The 26,055-nt window shown below is 33.4% G+C and overlaps 1 protein-coding gene across 5 annotated transcripts in view; it reads left to right on the top strand.

Moving 5' to 3' along the window:
* LOC141522202 (cation channel sperm-associated auxiliary subunit beta-like) overlaps positions 1-26,055 on the top strand; it is a 204,147-nt gene that overhangs the window by 6,199 nt on the left and 171,893 nt on the right. For all 5 annotated transcript variants that reach the window (XM_074235409.1, XM_074235408.1, XM_074235404.1 and 2 more), the window contains exons 3-5: positions 3,296-3,384; positions 4,733-4,879; positions 8,990-9,050. In XM_074235409.1, coding sequence (XP_074091510.1) covers positions 3,296-3,384; positions 4,733-4,879; positions 8,990-9,050 — 297 coding nt within the window. The remainder of the gene's footprint in view (positions 1-3,295; positions 3,385-4,732; positions 4,880-8,989; positions 9,051-26,055) is intronic.

The following is a 26,055-nucleotide window of genomic DNA, read 5'->3' as shown; positions in this document are numbered from 1 at the left end:
GTATATTTCTTTAATTATTTCCCAATTACATTAAAAAATCTTTTGACATTCATTGTAAATAATTTTGAGTTTCAAATTCTCTTCCTTATTCCTGCCCCTCCCTACCAGGTGAGATGGCAAGGAATTTATCTACTTTAAATGTGAAGTCAAGCAAAACATTTCCATATTAGCCATATTGCAAAACAGAATACACATGCAAAAATCAAGAAAATAAAGTTTTAAAAAGCATGCTTCAATCTACTCAGAGTTAATCATCTCTCTCTTTGAAGGTGAATAGAAATTTTCATAATAAGTTCTTTGGAATTGTCTTGGATGGTTGTGTTTCACAGCTGATCATCCTTAAATTATTTGTTTCTATGTAAAATGTTCTCCTGGTTCTGTTTACTTCACTTTGCTTCAATTCATATAAATTTTCAAAGGTTGTTTTTTCTCCCTGAAACCATGCTGCTTGTCATTTTTTGTAGTACTTTTATTCCATTAAAATCATATGCTACATCTTCATCTATTCTTTCTAATTTTTTGCCACCACAAAAAGAGTTTCTTTAAATATTTTTTCCATATGATTTTTTCCCATTTTCTTTGATCTCTTTGGAATACAGTCAAATACTGATATTTCTGGATCAAAATATTTTGTATCTTCTTTTTTCATTTCCATATTTGATGATTGGTTTTTCTGGGAATCTTGACTGAGAAATGTAGAAAATCCATCCTTCTGTTGGTCATTGAGCAGTGGGAAGGGAGAATGAGGTGATTTTTTCCCCAGACTGCTTTGTAGTTGTTTCTATTCTTCACAGTAAAAATATACAAAAGATCTTAGTCCATTTCTTATTTCCTCCACTTACAAACTGTGTGGCTTTTAGTGAGTCACATAAACTTGCTCAACTTCAGTTTTTCATCTGCAAAAATGAGTATGACATCATTTACATTCCTTTCTTCTTACCAGTGTTTTATTATGAAAATGTTTTCTAAAGCTTCATAGATATGTGAGTTATTGTTGATAAAAGGCTTACAGTTTCACTGTGAGCTTGATAGCTATGCCCTGAAGACAGGTTCCCTTCAATGAGAAGGAAGTAAATAGCTTTTCAATATATCTATGAAATTAATTTTTGGGAGAGGAGAATTTTTTACCACAATCAGTCCACATTTGTTGTATCCCTGCTTAGATGCAAATATGTTGAGTCTCTTTTCCAGACTCCCTCAATCTTTCCCAGGTGAGCATCCATCGAAGGGGTGGGAGACAAGGAAGACAAGTTTCTCCCTATACACCAAGGTATCCAAGGTCTCTGTTTATTGAACCAAAAACCAGTGCTTAAATAACTCTTTGATCTCTAATACACTCCCACTACACTTGGCAAGATAAGGCTCTGATCAAGGACACCAGGTGAAGATTATTTATAATGCTCTCATACACAACAATCCCTAACATATCCCCCTTCTTGTCTCTTTTTTTAAAGAAAAATTATTGCATAATGAATGTCACATAAATTGTAAACAAAAGTTCAAAATAAACAAGTTCAAAATAAACAAAAATAAACAATGTCAATAGTTAAAACCAATATTCCTAAATTCCTTGAAATACAATTTATCCCCAACTTACAAACAGACAAAGATTACAAAGTTTTTTCTTTTGCCAACCAAAAAAAACCTTTCAAAGCAATCAAACACAAAATTCAAACATTTAACTTTACCTATTTCAGAGTTTAGACACTAACACACACTCTCAAAACAGAAAACAACTCTTTTGTATTTCAACCTTATCAAAGTGAGCTTTTTGGACACCCTGGCCAACACCAAAAATCTCAAAATATAGAAACATTTTTCCCACTTCTTCAGGCCAGTAGAAAAATGTAAAAAGATTCTATTGATGATTAAATACACATACACACACACACACCAATCAAGTCTGATCAACAGAAATATAAGTCATAGGCAAAGACTTCATTTGAAAGACAAAATCCAAATTTCCCAATCCCAGAAAAAAAAACTTCTTCCCCTTTTTTACTTAACTAACTAACCATAAAGCTTCCCAATCAATAACCTACTGAAAAACATAGTCATTGTCCAACTCCTCATTTCCTCCCCAAACCAGGATGAAGGCATGGGGGGGGGGGGTCCCTTAATTTCTAAAATAAGTTTTTTGAGACATGTGTGTGTTTTGAATAATAGAAAGATTTCCCTTCTCCCTTCCCCCTCCCTCTACAGAGGTTGGGAATGGCAGAAGATGAGAGAAAACATTTGCAATTATTTGAGTTGTTGACAATAGTATAATCTGGAGCTGTGGACTTTCATAAACAGTAGTCATCACCATTACAAACTGTCCAGTAGCATGTGAAACCTTCCCTCTCAGCACAGGAAGTGCAGCTTGTGTTCCATTCACAGCCCTCTGTTGTTCAAATCATGGCTGGAGGTGCCTGGCTGCTGGATGGAAGTTGAAACTCGTTGTGGCTTCTGGAGTGCAAATCGTTGTCAGTGTCAGGGTCTCTGTCAAAATCTGCATCAGCGTCTGTGTCAGGGTCTGCATCAGCAGTGAAAAGTCTCTGAAGCTGACTGTAGATTTAGGGGTTTGAATCACACTTAACGCACATAGTACAGCCATGGCTAAAAGGAGCAGCAAGCAGGTTCCCTGCATCCCATTCATGGTGCTGGTACAGACTGCTGCTGAGAAACTTTTCCCCCTGTGGCACTGCCTCAGAGACTACTTCTGGCTGACTCCTCAATGTTGAATACTATTTGCCTTTTCACTTTCACTTTACACCTCTTTGTTTAAAATCAGCCCCCTTAGTAAAAAATCAACTTGTTACTTTTTTGAAAGTCCTCTGCTCTGGGATGTTGCCTGGTTCTCTTGCTTGTATCTGCTGAGTTCTTATCCTAGACTTTACTCAGATAACTCCTTCTTCTTGTCCCTGTATGAGTGCCATATGCTGAGTTGCCAATATGTTGAGTCCCCTTCTGGACTCCCTCAGTCTTTCCCAGGTGATCATTGAAGGGGCAGGAGACAAGGAAGACAAGTTCTCCCTTTGTATACCAAAATCTCCAAGGTCTCCATTTATTGATCCAAATACCAGTGCTTAAATACCTTCCCAGTCTCTAATCTACTCCTTCCATGGCACTTAGTAAGATAAGTCTCTGGTGCTCAAGAACACCAGGTGAAGATAACTTAATGCTCCCATATGCAAAAGTCCCTAATACACATGAATACTTTTTAAAAAAAAATTATGTCCTTAAAGGAAATTTATATCAATATGTATGTATATATATATATATTATATAAAGTTATTATTTATGTAACTTTCAGAGGACCGTACTTCACTGTTTTCTTGCTATTCTCCTGGTCATTTGGAAGGGAATGATACAATCAAGTTGTTTCTTTCCTCAGGGGACTTGGTAAGTTATAATCACAGAATAAATTATTCCCCCCCCTTTTTGGATGTCTGATATTTTTAATATGTCTAGTATTTATAGTCTATGTAACTACATTCAATCATTTTCAGGATCTGAGGAAGAGATTATGAATTAATGAATGGTTGGATGGATGAATTTAAAATTATCCTCAGTTCATGAATCCCCTCTTATATCATAATTTTGATGATTACAAAAAGCATCACATTGACCATAAGATATACTTAGTTTGAAATGCACATACACAGCAAGTTAAAATGAAAATATGCAAAAAATTCCATTAAGGTAACATGTTGAAGTAGAAAGAGCATTGGATTTGGAGTCCCATATGGATTTTGATTTTGGAGCAACAAACTTGAAAATCAGCCAATATTTCTATATACAAGTATTCTATAGGATGTATACATCATTCCTCAGGAGGAAAAAAATTGTTTAGAGTGATGGAGCCTGTGTGTTCAAATCATGGCCCCAGTATTTCCTTTATGTAAGATGTTGGGCAGGCAAATTGCCTTTATGATTTAATTACCTTGTCCATGAATGAGGAATTTGAATTATATGATTTCTGAATATGTTCCATGAAAACATGACTGTTAGGAAAATAAATATTATAGGTAAGTTTCATGTACCATGAACAATTGACTAAATAATGTTATAGCATTGTTTTATAAATTCTTTTCAGGATTTGATTATGATGTATTAATAGCATCACTCTGTAATAAAAGTAGGGTCAACATTCTTAGTCTCCTAGTATGCCCATACTTTATCTCAAAATAGTATGCTACATTTGATTTTTCATTTTGATAAATTCAGAAATTGAGTCTTTTTCTAAAGGAATGACCCAATTCATCTGAAGCAGTTTCCTTTAGTTAGATATTGAATTAGACTTAGAAAAAGACCAGAACTTAAGAAAATCAGAAAGAACTGAGTTGCATCATTTCATACATTTGGTCTTTATAGGTAGAACAACACATTTACTTATGTTATTTGAAAAGTATTTATATTTCTAATGAAAGTTGCTAACAAAGATATAGAAAGAGGTAATCAAATATGAAGAAAAAATATCTAAACTTAATCAGGTTTCAAGATTTGTCATTTGATATACCTGATTGCTGTGGTGCTGTTAAGATTGCTCTGATATTTGGATGACATTCTCCACAAGTAATATGGTTATCTAAAGTTATCCTATTAAATCTATTAAGGAAATTTAAAAGAATTCCATTCTAGATCACCTGTTTCTCCTTACCTATCCCATATTGATAAATTTAATATGCTTTTTCCTTCTAACTTTTCATTCCACACAGAGATTTAACATTTTAATTTTTCTTTTTTAAAGGTAGTCAACTGTTATTTCTTAACTAGAGGCAGATCTTCTGAGATCAAAGAGAACCTTATAAGACTGTTTACATCAAGAGGACTTGCTCCCACTTTTAAAATCATGAATAGTACTTATTCTGGGGTCTTTCACTTTAATTTAACTATGGTAATTTTAAAAAACCTTTCTTTTATAATATTTTATAATATTTATTTTTGATGAATATATTCTGTATGATCAACATGATAGGATTTGTCTTTTTTCCTTTCAAAAAAAGTTTGATAATATTTGTGTTGTTATTAAAAAGGGAGGGGAAATAGAAGAGAATTGAAAAGTAAGGGAAGAGGAAAGACAAGAATTATTATTAGAAGTAAGATCTTATTTAAGTAAGGATAATAATGAACAAATGAACCCAAACTAAGCAGTAAATAAGATTTAAGTGGAAGAAAGTTCACTTCCACAAATTGGGATCAATGAAATTTCCACCTTCTATAGAATTTGGTGGTGGTACATTTGTGTTACCTTTTCTCAAAGCTATTCAGAACAATAGCCATTTGAGTTGGTGGCAATCAAGTAATTATACAATCCAACTATTTGATAATTATAATCAAATGATCAAATGATCAAAACTAAACATGGAATACTCAGATATAGACACCAATCCTTTTAGAATTTAAATTCTAAGGCAATGCAACATTTTTTAAACCTGATCCCCTAAAGAGTTGATCTGATTGACAAAAGTGAGAATTCTGGCACTTGATAATCAGTTAATAATTATTCATTACATGAGTATAATATGCCTGGCGTAATATAGGCACTGGTTATATGAAGACAAAAATGAAATGGTCCTCATTTCAAGAAGCACACATTCTGTTACCTATTTGTAAGTACATAAAGAAAATAAAAAAAAGTGTGATGATATTTGGAGAAGAGTTATTAATGTTTGTTAATAAATTATCTTGTCGGGGCAGCTTGGAGGCACAGTGGATAGAGCACTGGCCCTGGAGTCAGGAATACTTGAGTTCAAATCTGGTCTCAGAAACTTAATAATAATTACCTAGCTATGTGACCTTGGGCAAGTCACTTAACCCCATTGCCTTGCAAAAAGACAAAAAGCAAAAAAACAAAACAAAACAAACTAGATGGGAACCAGTTTTTGAAATGCTTTAATACTTCAAATTAACTTCATTTTATCCCAAAGGCAGTAGGAAGTCTTTAGAACTTGTTGAGATTTATGACATGATCAGAGCTATGCCTAAAAGTATTAATTTGGTACCTGAGAGGAGGATGATTGGGAAAGGAGAGAATAAAGAGAAAGAGGATACAATAAGGAAACTATTTCAGTAGTTCAAGTAGAAGATAATAAATGAATGAATTACTGATGTGATCATGTGAATAGACAGAAGAGAAGGGATGTGAGAGATGTTATGTAAACACAATCAATGGTACTTAAATAGAATCACAAGGTGCGGGAGTGTATGTGGGAGTGTTTAGAGTTGATGATTATCTCAAGCTTGAGTGACTGGAAGGAAGATGGTGCTCCTGAGAGTCAGTAAGTCTATAAACATTGATTAAGCCCATCTTTATATGCCAGTAAGTGTGGTAATTGAGCATGAAAAGACATATAAAAGATAGTCTTTGCTCTCAAGAGTTCACAGTCTAAAGGGGAAGAAAACATAGAAACAACTTTGTACAAATACTCTACAATAAGAATCAACTGGAAATAATTGACAGAATAAAGGTATTAAAATTGAAGGAAACAGAGTTTTCCTGAAGAAGGTGAGCATTTAGTTAGTACTTAAAAGATGCAAGGTGGCAGAAATGAAAAAAGATAGAGCATTTTAGACATGGATGACACTTGATAGACATTCTCAAAGACAAGACTTGAAGTTTTTCATTAAAAAAAAATAATAAAGGGGCAGCTAGGTGGCACAGTGAATAGAGCACCTGCCTTGGAGTCAGGAGTACCTGGGTTCAAATCAAATCTCAGACACTTAATAATTACCTAGCCATGTGGCCTTGGGCAAGCCACTTAAACCCATTGCCTTGAAAAATCTAAAAAAAAATATTAAAGATGTTAATATCAATGGAGAGCAGAGTATGATGGGAAGAAATAGAAAAAAATGTGATAGAGGGATGAGTTTAGAGATAAGATAATGAATATTCTTATGGAGTTGTTAAATCTGAGATGTCCTAATGCAGAACTTTGAGGAGCACATCTAGTTAAGAGGTTCAAAATAGATGATATTCATACTTAGTATGGTGCTTAGAACAAAAAAGAAGTTTAATAAATGCTTATTGATTGAGCATCTGAATAGAAACAATCCTACAAGGAGCCAGTCATTGACAAAAGCATTTTTTAATTATCTACTATGTTATATATGCTGTTAAGTGCTGGGAGTAAAAAGAAAAAAAATTAAAAAAACAACAGTGTCTACTCTCAAAGAGCTTGATATTTTGGGGGTAGGAAGAACGTCAACTACATAAGATATAGGAATAATTGGAAATAATGAACAGAGGTAATGCTTTAGCTAGGGAAAGCAAAAAGATGCATAAAACCCTAGAGAGGTTGAGTCTCTGGTAAGAAAAGAATATCAGAAGTTAAATAATGCAAAATGTCATTTAATAATGTGAATTAAATGAAATAATCAGAATTCATATTTAAGTGATCATTATTGGAGAAGTGTGTTTGGGGTTTTTTTTTTTTTGCTTTGTTTGCTGTGATTAAGTCAGAAGACACATTGTAAGGGGTTGAGAAGTGAATGAGAGACAATATAGTAATGACAATCAGTAGACATATCTTAAATCTGAAACAAGATTTAGTTTGAGGGAATAGTTGGTTCAAATAAGTTTTTTTAATGCTGCAAAACTAGCATGTTGCTATATTAGGCTTACTGATTGGATTATGGTTCTAAAAATATCAAAGAGCTCACAGAGAGTTAAGACAAAAACTTTTTTTTTCCATTGGAGGAGGGAAAAGTATTACCATGTGCAGGGATCTGGTCTAGGATCAAGGAAACCCAAAACACTACTCAGGCTTGTTATGGTAAGACATAGAATCAAGTGAGAATACAGTGAGATGTAATGTTAGTTGTGAGGTGTAATGGCAGCAATAAGGCAAGAAGTCTATTTTCCACAGGGTCTCATGATCACAATGTGGTTCCTGCAGATGATTTGAGACATTTCTGAAGTTTGACTTCATTAGAGTTAATCCAGAGAGTGAGTGCAATGGACTATTGTTATGTCAAACATGTGGCAAAGTTTGCTTGCTGAGCCTTAGCTCTGAAAAACAAGAACAAAAACTACTCTTAGTAGGAAAAGAAAGAAAGGCATGAAAAGAGGAGGGCTCTTGGGGTGGAAGTCTTGACAGTTCTGATTCAGTAACTTGCCACTAGTTTATTCATTTGATAAGCAAAATCATTCTGCACTCCCTGAACCTGTACCTAAGCATTGCTTACATTCTTCCTAAGTAATAAACAGATGTCATTCCTTTCTTCACTTATTTATTTTATTTCATTCACTTTCCAAGGATGATATTCCTAGGAAATGTGGAAACATGTGGAAACATTCACTTCTTTCCAAATTGGGCACAGATTCCCACTTTTTTCTAATGACATAATTCATGTATCAGTCTTTGTGTATTTACAGAAGTGAAAGTTGGGTTTTAGGTATCTTGCATGTTGTATGGCAAAGAGTATTAGATCTGGAGTTAGGAAAATTGGATTCTACTTCTTCCTCTCATACTATGTAATACTTAAATAACATACTTTTTCACTTTCTGTTGCCTAAACTGTAAAAATATGTAGCAATTTGAAGGCTAAGGCTAAGCTTGTGGTCTCCATTGGAATCTATGCAACATCAAAAAAATTACATGAACTCTCTATCTTGGCTATTCCTCTTTTGAGGGATTTATATGAGCATATGAACAAGAACCATGAAGGGGAGGTAAGCTTAGATTCTGATCTATACCATTGGACTGGTTGCTGGCACTGAAGAAAATAAAATAAAAATTCATTGAAGTATCATTGTTTTCTACATAAAATATTTTAATTACTATTGAGAAGATATAAATTATATATAATATATATATATATATATAAATTTATCTTTTTTCCTTTACTGATTTAGAAGAGTTAACATTATTTATTGGCCAAACAAAGGATAGAATGTTTAGATATTGAGTTGTTTAAAGTTTCTTTTATGTAATTATGGAATCAAACTTGTCAAATCAAATCATAAGTAATGATTATAAAACACTTTCTTGTCATCTTTGTAAAGGATTTTACACATAATGCCTGGTTGATTAGAATCCCAAGAGAAACAATCACATATAATACAGGTGAGAATGATTTATGTTTGTATCTCTTTCCTAGATGTGATAAAAATGATTTAAAAATTTAAACTTATTGAATTCTGAACAGGCATAGTGCAAAATATTTAAGATTATATAGAATCATTGATAGTTGCAGTAGTAGAGAAAAATTTGTTTAGTAGTGATTTGATTGTTAATATCAAGTAAGGCACAAAAAAGAATATGTATTGGTTCATAAAGTTCTTATGCTCCAGCACAAATTTCAAATAGAAAGGCAATTCTCCATTTATTCTTATACACAGATGTCAATGTACTGATTGAATTAACTAAAACATTGCATTGTCTCTTAAATGATACTCAATTACTGCTCAACCTAACAAGGATAACTAAGGGGTTGATTATGATATGATAAGAAATAAATAAAAAAGAATGCCTGGGTTACATTTGGAGAATTGTACATAATTTTTGTTCAACCCATTCTTCTTTAGTAACCTGTTTAATGATGTTATAAGACTGCAAATTATAGAACAGAATAATCTCATAAGACCCTATATAATGCCTCCAAAGGATGATGGAGAGACCTATAATCAATGTAAATAGCTAAAATATACCAATAATCAAAAATCATATATATAAAACACCTTAAAATGTATGGTCAAGCAGATATATGACAGGAAAAGGAAATGCGCTTGTCATGTAGTAAGGGATGAAAGATGAACAGATCAATAATTTAGATCTTTCCAGTGACTTAGAATCAAGTTAGAAAATGAATCTATTGTGCATGAAAAAAGACAAAAAATAATTTATTAATGACAAAGAGTTGTATTCCTAAAATTAAACAGATTAATCTAGGTAAAATAGTTATTCCTCTAAGGTTCTATATTCACTGCACCAAGCAGTTGTGCTAGTTGAGAAAAACATTCCATTCAGGGCAGCAAAAATTATGATAAAATCTCTAAAATCATATCTCTGTATACTGACTTTGTCTCAGGTGTCAAGAAAACCAAACTAATGATTTCTAGAATGACCTCTCCACTCCTTTAAGAGGAAGCCCAGACTACATAAAAGAGATGGTACTTCTGTCATAAAAGAGATGGTACTTCTGTCATAGGTATCTATGATTGTAGGACAACTAGGTGGTACAGTGAATAGAATACTGATCTTGGAGTCAGGAGGATGGGAGTTCGAATCCAGGCTCAGAGTTGTACTAGCTGTAACTTAATTGGGCAAGTCACTTAATCCTTGTTGTCACAGAATCTAGATGGTTCCAGAGGAGAAAGTGACTTAGCATAGCAACCTGTCACTCAAGTCCAATTCATGTACTTGTCATGGAATCACCTCCCTGGCATTATGATTTCTCAAAAATTAAGGACAAACATTGTATTGTTCATTCACCCTTGCATTTTTCAGAGGACCAGAAGAAAGCTTTCTAGCAGATGAACCTACCAAGGAAAATTTATATTAGGATCATGAACAATAAAGACAATCATGAAATAAAAAGGCATAGATGGATGAAATGAGTTCTCACACAAATGAGATCATAGATTCATTCATATAAGGGAAAGATTACTGAATTAAGAATTAGAGAACTAGGGTTCAAATCTCAGTTCTATTACAAGTACATGTGTGACCTGGTGCAAGTTCTTAAATCTTTTGAAACCTTAGTTTCTTCATCTCTAAAAGGTCAGTAATACTTATATTATCTCACAGCATTATAATGAAGTGCATGGGCATTTGTGGAAATAATGATACTAAATGGTTTTAGAGAACTAGAAACACCAACTCAAAGGAATGCCTTCTGTGTGAGACAGTAGCACCTGCTGGTGAAATGTTCTAATGAGCTTTAGTGCCATTGATCATTACAAAAAGTCAAACAATTTGGCTTTGTGAGATCTGATTGAGTATAGTTCGGTTCTCTACAAGTCCCAAGTACTTCCTCTGAGGAAATACCTGGTCTGGTAATTCACAGATCATGTCCTTAGAAGATTCTCCTACCTTCATTCCTCTATAAACTCTTACAGTACTCATGCCATATCTTTCAATACATTATTAATAACTTCATCATACTCAGGGTTTGAATCAGTTATCAATAGTTCCTTACTAGGATTATAATAGCTCATTATACTTTCATACATTTCATTTGCATATTCAAAATATTGATTTATAATGACCATAATCTGATCTATCAAAGTATTAAAATGAACCAGTTACACAATATTATAACATAATGGTACAACAAAATAATGCTTTAAAAAACAGGTAGTTAGCATGTAATAGTGAGACAAATCTGAGCCTTTAAAGCAATAGTAAGATTTCATTTGATGATGAATTAGGAAATAATTAGAATTATTATCATGACTGGAATCACTTGATACTTTTATGTCAACTCAGCATAAAAGGAAGCATTAACAGAAGACAAGACAAAAGAATAGATAAAAGAAAATAGAAAGAAAATTTCATATAAAATTAAACTAAAATCTATAGAAAATAAATGAGGAAACCCCAAAGTACAATTCAAGTAGGAAAAAAAATTGTGTATTACAATAAAAAAATTCAAAAGGCAATAACTGTTCATAAGAGAAGCAAACATGACCAGCTAAATTAAAGTCTAAAATCAAATCATCAAAATGATATAAAAGGAATAAATAAATATTGTAGAAAAATTAAATAATAAAATGAAATTTCATTGCAAGTATATTTTTGATGCTTTTAGTGATAATTTTGAAAATTCTTCTTAAAGAAAATATAAAGTAATAAGAATAGTAATTAAGTAAAAATTTGCTGTAATTAAGTAAATAAAACTCTGAAAGAAAAGCCAAAATAAAATTCTAAAGAATTTCAGTAAAACTGCATTCTAAGAAGAAACATGTATTTCAAACAGAAAACCTGAATATAAACATTGTGGAATTCAACAAGCAATATTTTTCCCCAAAGGAGGCATTTATATTGGCTCCAATTCTAAAATCAAAGCTTCAAAATAAAATTAAGTTAATGTAAACATAATAAACATAGCATATAGAAAAATTAAAAAGTAAAATTTCATTATGAAGATATTTCTAATACTTGCAGCAGTAATGCTAAAAATCCTGTTTAAAAAATGAAAACAATAAGTTAAACAATAATTAGATAATTTCTTATAAATTAAGCAATTAAACTCCAAGAAGGAAAGATAAAATAAAATTCTAAAAAAAAAAAGAAAATATCTGTATGCCCAGATGAGACTCCAGGTCAAAGAGGTGTGTAGAGGTGGGACATAACTTTTGAGCCATGGAAACTTTCTCTCTGTGCTGTAAAGCCACGTGAAGCTCATGATAGCAGAAATGGCCAATTTCAGCTTCCTAATTGTCTCTCAGTCCTCACAAGTCTGCAGTTGTTCTTCCTTTCCATACGAATTGAAGAGAAACTTGTCTTTCAGCCACAACCATGATCAGTTTTTAGTTAAAGGATTCCAGGAACCCAAGTTAGTGGAGTAAGTCATGAATGTGCCTGAACTCTAGCAAATTCATCTCAGAATGCATATAAAATAAGAAACAATAAAATGATAATTGAAATATAAAAATTCAAGTCAGGTTAGATTTTAAATTAAAATTTTAAAATAAGCCAAAAATAAGGAAAATATAAATAATTAAAAAGAATCTGACTATAAAAATGGCATGTGATAATTGGGAAGATACAAACTCAGAAGAAGACAGAAATATCAAAATGTGTATGTATGAAACCTCAAAAATGATCTTAGACTCTAAAATAACTCCTGAAATAGTTTAAAATAACTTAGAGTAATGCTTTCATTTACAATTAGAAACATTAAAAAAAAAGACAAAATAGTTTGGTGAAGGAAACAAAAAAATGGAAAAATGTTCAGAAATTCATTGAAGGAAAACATCTCCTTAAAAATAACATTGGCCAAAAGAAATTACAAGGCACTTCAAGGGCAGAGCAAAGATGGTGGAGAATAGTTAGGAAGTTCTCATAGTTTTTCCCCAAAATAACTTTAAATGAAGTTTCTAAACAGATATAAAAGTAACAGAATGCACAAAAAAAAGAGGAACAACTTTTTTGTTCAGGAAATGTCTGTCCCATATAGGTTAAAAAGGTACATAGCTCAGCATAGTTGGGGAGCTGGGAAACCAGCAGGAAACTCTTCAGACACAGTACAATTCAATAATTAAAACATCAGGATCATGGCTCAGCAGACCTGCAGTACAGAAGGCCAACTGTGAGGGTTCCAATTAGAGGGGAAACTTGAAATCCTGTAATACTGGTGCAACTGGTAATATTATGTAGGGAGCAATCTGGGAGCACCTGAAATACCAGTACAGAAGGCCTGGAACTAGACTCCCAGCTCCCAATATAGTTTTGGGACTATACCATCTGTGCCCCAGAAGCAGAGCTCAATTCTCAAAAAGAGCAAAGTACTAAAAAGGGTGCTAACAGTGAAAAGCTATTACGCTAACAGAGATGATCAAAATACCAACTCAGAAGAGGGAAAGTTGTAACAAAACACCTTTATGTGAGGTTTCAAAGGGGGATCAAGATTTTGTCAAATCTCCAAAGTCCTCTTGGAATAACTCAAAATTTATTTTTAAAAATTGAAGAGAGGAAGAAAAAAAATTGAGAAAGGACACAAGAGACATACAGGAAAACTGAAAAATGTCAAAAATTGGTTGAAAGTAAAATTAGCTAAAAGGAAAAAGAAAGCCATTCCTTTAAAAGTTAAATTAATCAGCTGGAAGAGTAAATATAAAGACTAATTGAAGAAAATAAAATACTAAACATAATAATAATAGACAAGTGAAAGCAAAAGGAAATGAAGAATTCTACGGAACATCAAGTTTCCATCAAAATCAAAAGGATTAAAAAAATAGAAGGAAATGTTAAATGTCTTTTAGAAAAATGACCTATATAGATCCAGAAGATACCATATTTCCCCATGTATAGGCCATACCTTAATTTTGTGGCCCAGAATTTGAAAAAAAAAAGTATTACATAAAGTTCTTGAACCCAAGTTTTATTCATCATAAAATTCACAAAGCTCATTGTCATAAAGTCTAACCATTAATTCATCCTCATCTCTGTTTGATAATGAATCACTCTCTTAGAAGAGGCTTTGACTGCTTTGCTGTCTGTGTTCTGGTCTATGGTTGAGCACAAGCTTTCCCTGGGCAAGTCTGGTGTGTGGACACATGCTTAGTCTATTCTGTTTCATGAACCTGAGGCACCAATTATGTCTTCCTTTGAAATCAGTCACTTCTTTTTCATCAACAATTCTTGACTCCTGCTGAACCATCTTTGTGAACAGAGGAATTCCAATGGCTCTTTGTTCTTCAATCCATCTCAATTCCCTCTCTAACTCTGGCATTTGGCTGCCTTGCCTCTCATGACCTTCTGCTGTGGTGTCTTCAGAAGGGTTTTTTCTTCCTATAACCAGTCTCAGATTGTTTTCTCAGTTGGAGGAAGACCAAACTGATGTTCAGCAGCTCAATTTCTATTAAGTTTTGCAAACTGGATCACCTTTAACTTGAATTCAACACTGTGAGAAAATCTTTGCTCAGTCATTTCTGGGTAGAATGTGGCAAAATGTAATCTAATACATTGGTAACAAATGTGAAACAATAAGCACAAGGACAAGAATGAAAAAGCAGAAAATGCAAGTAAAAAAATCTACAACTACTGTATAAGACAGTGGTTTTTAAGACTCCAAATTTTTCTAAAGGGGCATCTTATACATGGAAACATAGGTAATTTACAAATTATTGCTCTATCTGAAAGCCATAGTCAAAAAGAGCCTAAACAATATCTTTCAGGAAATTATCAAGAAAAACTGCCTTAATATCCTAGAATAAAGAATCCATTGATCATCTACAGAAAGAGATACCAAAATACAAACTCCAAAGAATATTATAGACAAATTTCAGAATTATCAGCTGAAGGAGAAAATGCTAAAAGCAGCCAAACAGAAGCAATTTAAATTCTAGTTAACCACAATCAGGATTATGCAGGACTTATCAGTTTCATCATTAAAGTAAAAGAGGTGGGGTGGCTAGGTGGCGCAATGGATAAAGTCCTGGCCCTGGAGTCAGGATTACCTGGGTTCAAATCTGGTCTCAGACACTTAATAATTACCTAGCTTTGTGGCCTTGGGCAAGCCACTTAACCCCATTTGCCTTGCAAAATCCTAAAAATAATGTATAAGAGGTCCTGGAATATGATATTCTGGAAGATAAAGGAGCTTGGATTACAACCTAGAATAACTACACTGCAAAATTCAGTATATTTTTTCAGTGGAAAAGATAAATTTTCCACAAAGTAGAGAATTTTCAAATTTATCTGAAAAAAGACCAGAAATGAACAGAAATTATGATCTTCAAAGACAATACTGAGGTAAATTGAGAGAAAAATTGTTAATAAGACTATACTGTTTACATTCCCTACAAAAGTAGATAATATTTGTAACTCTTGAGAATTGTATTTCCATCAGAATTGTTGAAAGGAACATTCTTAGAAGTTGTGGGTATAAATTATGATGGATACTTAAGAATTGTATTCCTATTGACACTGAGAAGATCATATTTAGAGGGAGTGAGTATAAGGTAGGTATAAAACAATGAAGAAAGGATTACACTGGAAGAAGAGAAGGGAAGCAAAAGAGGGTAAATAAAAAAACACAAAGAGGTCCAGAGGAACTATCATAGTAGAGAGAAAGAAGGGAAGGTGAGAGAATTTTAGTAAATCTTACTATTCACAAATTTGGCTCAAAGAGGATATAACATATATTCCCAATTGGGTTTAGAAATTTATCCTATCCAATAGGGAAGTAGGAAGGGAAAGGGGAAATAAAGGGGAAGGACAATTAATTCCAATCCATATAAAATATTTGAAAAAACAAGTGAAGAGTTCTGCCTAATTTCTTTTATGACAACCACATGGTGCTGATGACTAAACCAGGAAGAGCCCAAACAGACAGTTACAGACAAATTTTCATAATAAATATTGCTATAAAATTTTAAAATAATATTTTTAGCAGATTGCAGGAATCACTATGATAATACAGTATGATCAGGTAGGGCTTATATGAGGTATGTTCAATATTAGGAAAACAATCAAATCAACAAAACTAACAGAAATCATATTTTCTCAATAGATGATGCAAAAACTTTTGATAAATTACAGCACCCATTCTGAATAAAAACATTAGAGAGCAGAAGAATAAACAGACATTTTCTTAAAAATAATAGCAGTATCTATCTGAAACCATTAGTAAGCTGTACATATAGTGGGAATAAATAAATAGCATTCTCAATAAGATCAAGGATCCCCATTATCACTACTATTATTCAATATTGTATTAGAAATGTTAACTTAGCAATAAAAGAAGAAAAACAAATTGAAAAAATCAGAAATTAGAAAAATTAGAATGAGGAATCAAAACTCTCACTCATTGCAGATAATATGATCCATATCCTTAGAGAACCCCCAAAATCAGCTAAAAAATCTACTTGAAACAATTAACAACTTTACAAATTAGCAGGATGTTAAGTAAACTCACATAGATCAACATTTCTCTAAACTATCAACAAAGCACAAGAACAAGAGAAATTCCATTTAAAATAACTGCAGACAATATAAAATAATTGAAATCTACCTGCCAAAACAAACCAGAAACACAATCACAGGTAGGCCAAACTAATAAAATAAAGAATTACATTTCTATCTAAATTAAATTACTTATTCAATGCCATACCAGTCAAACTAACAAAAGAAAATCCTTTACAGGGTTAGAAAAAATAGTAACAAAATTCATCTGGAGATAGAAAAGGTCAAGAAAATCAAGGGAATTAATGTTAAAAAAAATGCAAAGAAAGATGATCTCATCATACCAAAGCTAAAACTATAAAACAGAAATAGTCCTCAAAATTGTCTGATATGTATAAGAAAGTGAAGTGGCTCAGTGGAATAAATCAAGTACAAAAGAAGAAATAGTAAATTACTAAGTAATCTATTTGATGAATTCAAAGATACTGGTTTCTGGGATTAAAAACTCACTATTTGACAAAAACTTCTGGGAAAATGGTCAAATAGCATGGTAGAAACTAGGCATAGAACAACATCTCACACTCTATGCAAGGTAAGATCAATATGAATAAAGGATTTAGGTAGAAAGGCTGATACCAGAAGCTAATTAGGAGAAAAGGAACAGTTTATTTGTCTGATCTATGGGGAGGGAAGGAGTTTATGACAAGCAAGAGATCAAGAACATGATAAATTGCATGATGGATCATTTTGATTATATTTTATTAAAAAATTTCCTCAAAACTAATGCAACCAAGATTAGAAGGAATGTGAAAAACTATGAAACAATTTCCATAGTTTCTGTTAAAGGACTCATTTCTCAAATACATAGAGAATTGGGCTAAATTTATAAGAATATAAGTCATTCATCAATTGATAAATGATTAAAGGATATGAACAGGCAGTTTTAAGATGAAGAAATTAAAGCTATCTCTCTCTGTCTCTCTGTCTCTCTGTCTCTCTGTCTCTGCCTCTGTCTCTCTCTCTCTCTACATATATATATATGTATATATATATAGCCAAATATCAATATATCAATAGCCAGGAAGAACCAATTCAAATATCAAGCTTTTTCAGTCGATTATAAAATATTTAATAGTGTCTACATTTAAAGATCTGAAGCTAGGAATATTATATTCTAGAAAGCAAAGAAGCTAGAATTGCATACAAAAATCATGCATCCAGCTAAAGTGAGTCTAATTCTTAAGGGGAAAAACATACATGAAATGAAAAGACCAGAAGTAATAAAAAAATATGATTTTCAAATAAAAGACTCAAGAAGTATAAAAAAAGTAAAGAGGAAACAGGAAAAAATAATACAGTTGACTATTCACATCCCTCCACAGGAAACTATTCCCTTCTCATGTTTATATATTTTATTTGTAGTTTCCCCCAATTATATTTAAAACCATTTTTAACATTTAAAAAAAAATTTTGAGCTCCAAATTCTCTCCATCTCTTCTCACCCCTTCATTGAGAAGGCAAGTCATTTGATATAGAGCATCATTTGTGGTAATGCAAAACATATTTCCATATTAGTCAAGTTGTAAAGGAAAACACTGACCAAAAATAAAAAACAAAAATAAAGTTAAAAAGCATGTTTTACTCTTTCAGTCTCCAACAATTCTTTCAGCATGGAGAACATTTTTCGTCATAAGTCCTTCAGAGTTATCTTGGATTATTGTATTGATGAGAATAGCTAAGTCATTTATAGTTGACTATCTTACAATATTGTTATTACTATATACAATATTCTCCTGGTTCTACTCATTTCAGCTTGAGTCAACTCAGGTTTTTCTAGGATTTTCTGAAAACATTTTGTTTGTCATTTTTTATAGCACAATAGTATTCCATCACAATCATATGACAACTTGTTGGGTCATTCCCTTTTATGGGTATTCCCTCAATTTTCAACTCTTTGCCAACAGAAAAGAATTGCTATGAATATTTTATGTGAATATGTTCTTATCCCATTTTAAAGATTTTCTTTTAGATACAGACCAAGAAGTAGTATTGTTTGCTCAAATAATATGCATGGTTTTATAGTCCTTTAGTCAACAGTTTCAAATAGCTCTATATAATGGTTGATTCAGTTTCCAATTCCATCAACACTGCATTAGATACTTGTAACTCTTAAGAGCTTTGTCAATTAGGACAGTTAGAAGTAGTATACATGGATAAAGTATGTGAATAAAAGATGTTTGAAGGAATGACATAAAAAATGTGAGTAAGAAAAAGGATTGAACTGGGATTAGAGGTAAAGGAGAAAGAACCATTTCACATGAAGAGGCATGAAAGAATTATTATAATTGAGGAAATACAGGGTGGGGTGGACATTGATGAACCTTACTATGATCAGACTTGGCTCAAAGAGTGCAAACACTGAAATGGATACAGAATTTTATCTTATCCTACAGGAAGTTGGAGATGAGGCTATAAGGAGAAGTGGCAGAAGGACTAATAGAAGAGAGAATGAATTAGGGGAAGTGGTAGACAGCAAAAATGCTGGAGAGGAGGTACAGGATGAAAAGAGAGACAGAGACAGGGATGAATATATAGAGACAGAGAAAGAGAAAGTAAAATAGAGGCAGAGAGATAGATAAATAAACGGGGGGGGGGATAGGAGGGAGGGTTAATACACAGTAATTATGACCATGAAAGGGAACTCATATGAATTCATCCATAAAACGAACTTGAGTAGCAGATGGATTAAAAACCAGAATCATATAATATATTCTTTACAAGAAAAAACCATTTGAGGCCAATAAAGAGACACCCATAAAAAAGATAAGGGACTAGAACAGACTGTATAATGCTTCAACTAAAACCACAAAAAAGCAGAGATAGCAAGTATGACCTCAAACAATGAAAAATCAAAAGTAAATCTAAATAAGAAACTAAATCTTGGCCCCTCTTTCCCATCATGAGAGAGGTGTGCCATTTTGTTAAGATATTTTAATAAAAAAGCATTTTAATCACTCTGGACTAATTATGCTCAAGCATTTATAACAATTTGTGGGCTCAGCTCGAGATATTAATGGAAAATCTCTTTGCCTGGTATTTTCCAGGAAGAACACAAGAAAATAATGTGTGCAAATGTATTGATTTCAAGCCCACTTTCTTGGTGTTCTTTTCTGGGGAAATATCTCATGGGATTCCTGGGAAGATTGGCCCAGGTTTGGAGCCAAGAGTGATTAAAATGTCTGGCAGTAGAACAACGGTAAAAAGGTGATTTCCAGGGTGATGTTGGTGGCCAGAACCACCCTGGACTGAGAAGTCCTCCAAGTGGGAGATCTGTCTTGAAGGAGAGGCCAAAGGATAATAGGGTACCTTGAAGAAGATAGATTTGGGTTCCCTCTCCAGGAATTTCCACATGTCTGGTAGCTGGAAGCCAAGGAAGCCAGAAGGAAGGAGCTGATTGGATTCGATACTTAGTTTGGAGATGTGAATGCTGGATGCTTTCTCTGTATAAAACAAAGTCTCAACAAATCACCAGAGCTGGAGAGGACTTTTTGGAACTGATTCATGAGATGCAGAAGGACATAGGATGTCTCCAGAGGAGAAGAAAAGAGAGAAGGGAAGACACTGGACCAGTTCATCTCCACCATCTTTCACCCATGTGTACATTGTTTAGTCAGAGGATCTCTAACTGTATCTTCCCCTTGATTCTTCTTGTGGGTTTAGGTAAAACAGCTAATAAGAACTGCTGCCAGCTTCAAAGAAAAGTCAAAAGGCATCTCATAGACACATAACAAATAGTTTGGGTGTGAGGTGTTGGTATAATCTAAGTTTCTTCCATACTAACTTCCAATCTTCCCAGCAGTTTTTATCAGAGTTTTTATCCCAATAGCTGGATTCTTTGGCTGTATCAAACACCAGATTACTATAATCATTTCTTGCTATTGCACCCAGTCTATTCCACTGGTCCACTACTCTATTTCTTAGCAATACCAGACAGTTTTGATGACTGATGCTTTATAATATAATTTTTAGATCAGATAGGGTTAGGCTACCTTCTTTTGAACTTTTTTTCATTAAATCCCTGGAAATTCTTGACTTTTTATTTCTCCATATGAATTTACTTACAACTTTTTCTAACTCATTAAAGTAATTTTTTTTGGAATTTTGATTGGTAGGGTACTAAACAGGTAGTTTAGTTTTGGTAGAATTATCATTTTTATTATATTAGCTAGACCTATTCATGTTCAGTTGATGTTTGCCCAGTTATTTAAATCTGATTTAATTTGTGTGAGAAGTGTTTTGTAATTGTTTTCAAAAAGTTGTTACTTTGAATGAAATTTCCCTTTATAGCTCTTCCTGCTGTATCTTGCTAGTCATATATAGAAAAGTTGAGGATTTATGAGGGCTTATTTTATATCCTGCAACTTTGTTAAATTATTTCCAGCAGATTTTGGATGATTTTTTGACATTCTCTAGGTTTACCATCATGTCATCTTCAAAGATCGACAGTTTTGTCTATTCCTTCCCAATTCTAATTCATTCAATTTCTTTTTCTCCTCTAATTGCTGAAGCTAACATTTCTAATATGATATTGAATAGTAGTGGTGATAATGGGCATCCTTGTTTCACCCCTGATCTTATTGTGAATGCCTCTAGCCTCTCCCCATTGAATATAATGCTTGTTGATGGTTTCGAGTAGATACTGCTTATTATTCTAAGGAACAGTCCATTTATTCCTACACAATCTAGCGTTTTTAATAGGAATGGATGCTGTATTATGTCAAAAGCTTTTTCAGCATCTATTGATATGATCATATAATGTCTGATAGGTTTGTTGTTGATATAATTGATTATACTAACAGTTTTCCTAATATTGAACCAACCCTGCATTCCTGGGATGAATCCTACTTGGTCAAGATGTATTATCCTAACGATAACTTGTAATCGGTTTGCTAAGATTTTGTTTAAGATTTTTGTATCTTTATTCATCAGGGAGATAAGATTATAATTTTCTTTCTCTGTTTTAATTCTTCCTGGTTTAGGTATCAGCACCATATTGGTTTCATAGAAAGAGTTAGACAGAGTTCCATCTTCCCCTATTTTTCCAAAGAGTTTCCATAGAATTGGAACCAACTCTTCCTTAAATGATTCATAGAATTCACTTGTGAGCCCATCAGGCCCTGGAGATATTGTCTTAGGGAGTTCAATGATGGCTTGTTGAATTTCCTTTTCTGAGATAGGGTTGTTTAGGTATTTAACCTCTTTTTTTTAACCTGGACAACTTATATTTTTTTAAATATTCATCCATTTCACTTAGATTGTCAAATTTACTGGCATAGAGTTGGGAAAAATAATTCCCACTTATTACTTTAATTTCCCCCTCATTGGTAGTGAGTTCACCTTTTTCATTTATGATACAAGCCATTTGGTTATCTTCTTTCTTTTTTTAAATCAAATTGACCAGAGATTTATCAATTTTATTTTTTTCATAAAACAACTCTTGGTTTCATTTATTAATATTTTTTTGCTTTTGCTTTTTATTAATTTCTACTTTAATTTTTATAATTTCTAATTTGGTATTTTAAAATTTGTTCTTTTTCTAATTTTAGTTCATTGATTTCCTCTTTTGCTGATTTATTCATGTAAGCATTTAAAGATCTAATATATCCCCTGACAGCCCCTTTGAGTGATCCCCATAGGTTCTGGTATGTTGTTTCATTACTGTCATTATCTAGGATAAAATAGTTAATACTTTCTATAATTTGTTGTTTAATCCACTCATTCTTTAAAATGGGGTTATTCAGATTCCAAATAGTTCTGGGTCTATATCTTCCTGGCAGAATATTGCATATGATTTTTATTGCATTGTAATCTGAGAAAGATGTATTCACTATTTATGCCTTTCTGAAATTTGTTAGGTTTTTATGTCCTAGTACATGGTCACTTTTTGTATAAGTGCCATGTACTGCAGAGAAAAAGGTATATTACTTTCTATCCCCATTCAGTTTCCTCAATAAGTCTATCATATCTATGTATTCTAACAATGTATTACCTCCTCAACTTGTTTCTTGTTTATTTTATGATTTTTATGATTCGATTTATCAAGATCTGAAAGCAGGAGGTCGAGGTCTCTCGCTAGTAAAGTTTGCAGTCTATGTCTTCCTGTAGTTCTTTCAGCTTCGCCTCTAAAAATTTGGATGCTATCCCATTGGGTGCATACATATTCAGTACTGAAATCACTTTATTATCTATAGTACCTTTTAGGAGGATATAGTTTGCTACTTGATCTCTTTTACTGACAATCATTTTTGCAGCTGCTTTGTCTGAGATAAGGATTGTCACCCCTGATATTTTTTTTTCATTTCCACTGAAGCAAAATATATTTTGCTCCAACCTTTTATCATTACTCTATATGTATCACTCTGCTTCATGTGAGTTTCTTGGAAGCAACATATTGTAGGATTCTTGTTTTTAATTCACTCTGCTATTTGCTTATGTTTTAAGGAGGAGTTCATTGCATTCACATTAAAAGTTATAATTGCTAACCCTTTATTGCTCTCCATGCTATTTTCCCTCTGTTTGTATTTTTCCCCTTTTACTCCACCTTTATCTGTAATCCCCAGTATTTTGTTTCTGAATTCCATTCCCTTCAGTGTGTGACCTCCTACATCCATCCCTCCCCTTTCTTTCCCCTGTCAATTTTTCCCTTTTCCCTTGCCTTCCTTCTGTTAGTTCCCCCTTTTTTCTCCCCCTCCATGTCTCCAACCCCCTCCCCTTTCCCCCTTTTAATACTTGAAAGGTAAGAGTTTTTTTTAAGGTAACTGTGTATGCATATAAGTTAACTTTAAGCCAAGTCTGAAGAGAAGAAGATTCCAGTGTTTCTCATCTCCTCCCTTCATCCCCTCTATTACCATAAGTCTTTTGTACCTCTTAATGTAATGAGATCTACCCTATTCAATCCCCTCCTTCCTCCCATCTCCTTCCTGTACCCCTTTTTAAGGAGGAGGCTTTTTTAATGATTCTATCTGAGTCATAGAAAATTCTGAGTATCCATCACTTCTAACTAAGTATATTCTGTCTAATAGATTTACAATTCTTGAGATTTATGAGAATCTTTTTGCCCATGCTGGGATATAGTCAGTTTCATCTTATTGGATAGCAGTTTTTTTCTTTACCACCTGCCTTTTTTTTACCTTTTCTTATGTCTCTTGAACCTCCTGTTTGATGTCCAAATTTTCTATTTAGCTTTGGTCCTTTCATCAGAAATTTTTGGAATTCTTCCATTTCATTAAATGTCCATATTTTCCCCTGAAAAAGAAGTCTCAGCTTTGCAGGATAGTGGATTTTTGGCTGCATTCCAAGCTCCCTTGCTCTTCTGAATATCTTTTTCTAGGCCCTTCAATCCCTTAATGTTGATGCAGCCAAGTCTTGCATAATCCTTACTGTTGCTCATTGGTATTTGAAATGTTTATTTCTGGCTGCTTGCAGGATTCTCTTTTTTATTTGATAGTTCTGGAATTTGGCCACAACATTCCTTGGTGTTTTCACTTTAGGGTCTTTTTGTAGAGGGGATTGATGTATTCTTTCAATAACTACTTTGCCCTCTGGTTCCATAATAGCAGGGCAATTTTCCATCACTAGATCTGTAATATTAATCCACGTTTTTTTTTCTCTTCATTGTTTTCAGGAAGCCCAATAATTCTCACATTGCCCCTCCTCAATCTATTCTCAAGGTCAGTGCTTTTGCTGTTGAGGCATTTTGCATTTTCTTCTGTTTTTTTATTCTTTGGTTTTGTTTAACAGGCTCTTGCTGTCTTATGAAGTCATTAGTTCCCACAGACTCCACTATTTTTTTAGAGAGTTTTCTTCATTTTCCTTTTGCAACTTCCTTTCCAATTGGTAAATTTTATTTTTGAAAGAGCTTTCCATTTGACCAATTGAGGTTTTTAGAGAATTATTTTCTTTTTTAATTTGCCCAATTGAATCTCAATTTGTATTTGTCCAATTGAGAATCTGAGAGAATTTTTCTTATTTTGTATTTGTCCAATTGTATTTTCCAGTGATTTGTTTTCTTGTTGCATGTTGTTAATCTTCTCTTGGGTTTCTTTTCCCAAATTTTCCAATTGACTTTTAAACTACTTCCTTATTTCTTCAGGGTAGTCTTTCTGTGCTGGAGACCAGATCATATTCTCCTCAGAGGTTCTCGGTCTCTCTGAGTTAGGGGTCTTTTCCTTCCAAGAATTTTTCTATGGATCCACATTTCTGCTGACCTTTCTTCATTTTCCTAAGACTTTGAGTTGGGGAGGGACTAATTCACAGAAGTTTGGTTTTGGGATCCTTAGGGGCTTTACTCACTGTGTGCCATATCTCCAGTTGGCCAGTAGGGAGTAAAATGGATTGGATCACTGAGTGTAATTTCTCCAGTTGACCATTAGGTGGTACTGGTTGCTTTCTCTGGAGTGTCTTTGACCTTGATTGAGGCCTCCTCCCTTGGCCTGGAGGGAGTGATTGAAGCTGTTAAATACTTTTGTCTTCAATCAATGGTGGGCTCTTCCCTGGGATGAGGTCATCCTTCTCCCTATTGTCAGCTGAGTTGGTTCTTCTGTTCACACACCTGTGCCTGTGGCAGAAAGTAGTCTGTAATTGTGTTTTTTTCTGGGAAGAGGCTTCAGCTGTAATGGAGGCATGGACTGGGAGCTCCTCCTGACCAGAGATGGCCAGGTATGGTGTCTGCAGCTCTCTTGCACAGGAACTCTCCCCCCAGCCCTATCCACAATCTCAAGAAGGTCAGAGCCAACATCAATGACTCGGCGCCCTAGTTGACCCAAGCCCTGGTGTAGCCCATGGTCTAGCCCTGCTGCTGATCAATCAGGTCCAGTTCTTGGGCTCTCAGGCTCCTAGGCTCCAACCCCAGTGCTAATCACATTGATCTGCCCTCTATGCCTGGACTCACTCAAGACTATGGAAGACAAATCCTGAGGTGGATGTTCTTTCTCCTGACTTTTCTTTCTGGGTTTTGTGGATTGGATTTCTGTTAAGAGTTTTGTTTTATATCATAGATGGGGAAAGGTCAGGAGACTTTAGAACTGTGCCTGTCTTCTTTCCACTATCTTGGCTGGAAGTCCCCTAGTTAATATTAAGGAAAACATTTTAAATAAAATACTAGCATGGAGATTATACCAACATATCACCAGAATCTTATACCATGACTGGGTGAGATATCATGAATTTGGGCTTTCTATGCCTCTGTTATTTTCAATATTAGGAAAACCATAAATATAGTTGATCATATCCCTAACAAAAATGAACAAAATCATAATTATATTGATATATGCAGAAAAACTTTTTGAAGAAATATAGTACTCATTCCTAATAAAAATATTTAAGAACATAGGAATAAATATATAATGATTTTTCTGAAAAAGATAAGTAGCAGTTATCTAAAAATCATTAACAAACATTATCTCTAATTAAGCTAGAAGCTATTTCATGTAGATCTATA

Source organism: Macrotis lagotis, chromosome 4, assembly GCF_037893015.1.
Source record: "Macrotis lagotis isolate mMagLag1 chromosome 4, bilby.v1.9.chrom.fasta, whole genome shotgun sequence".
Classification (NCBI taxonomy): Eukaryota; Metazoa; Chordata; class Mammalia; order Peramelemorphia; family Peramelidae; genus Macrotis; species Macrotis lagotis.
Note: the sequence above shows the minus strand (reverse complement) of the source record. Positions and strands in the feature narration are given on the sequence as shown.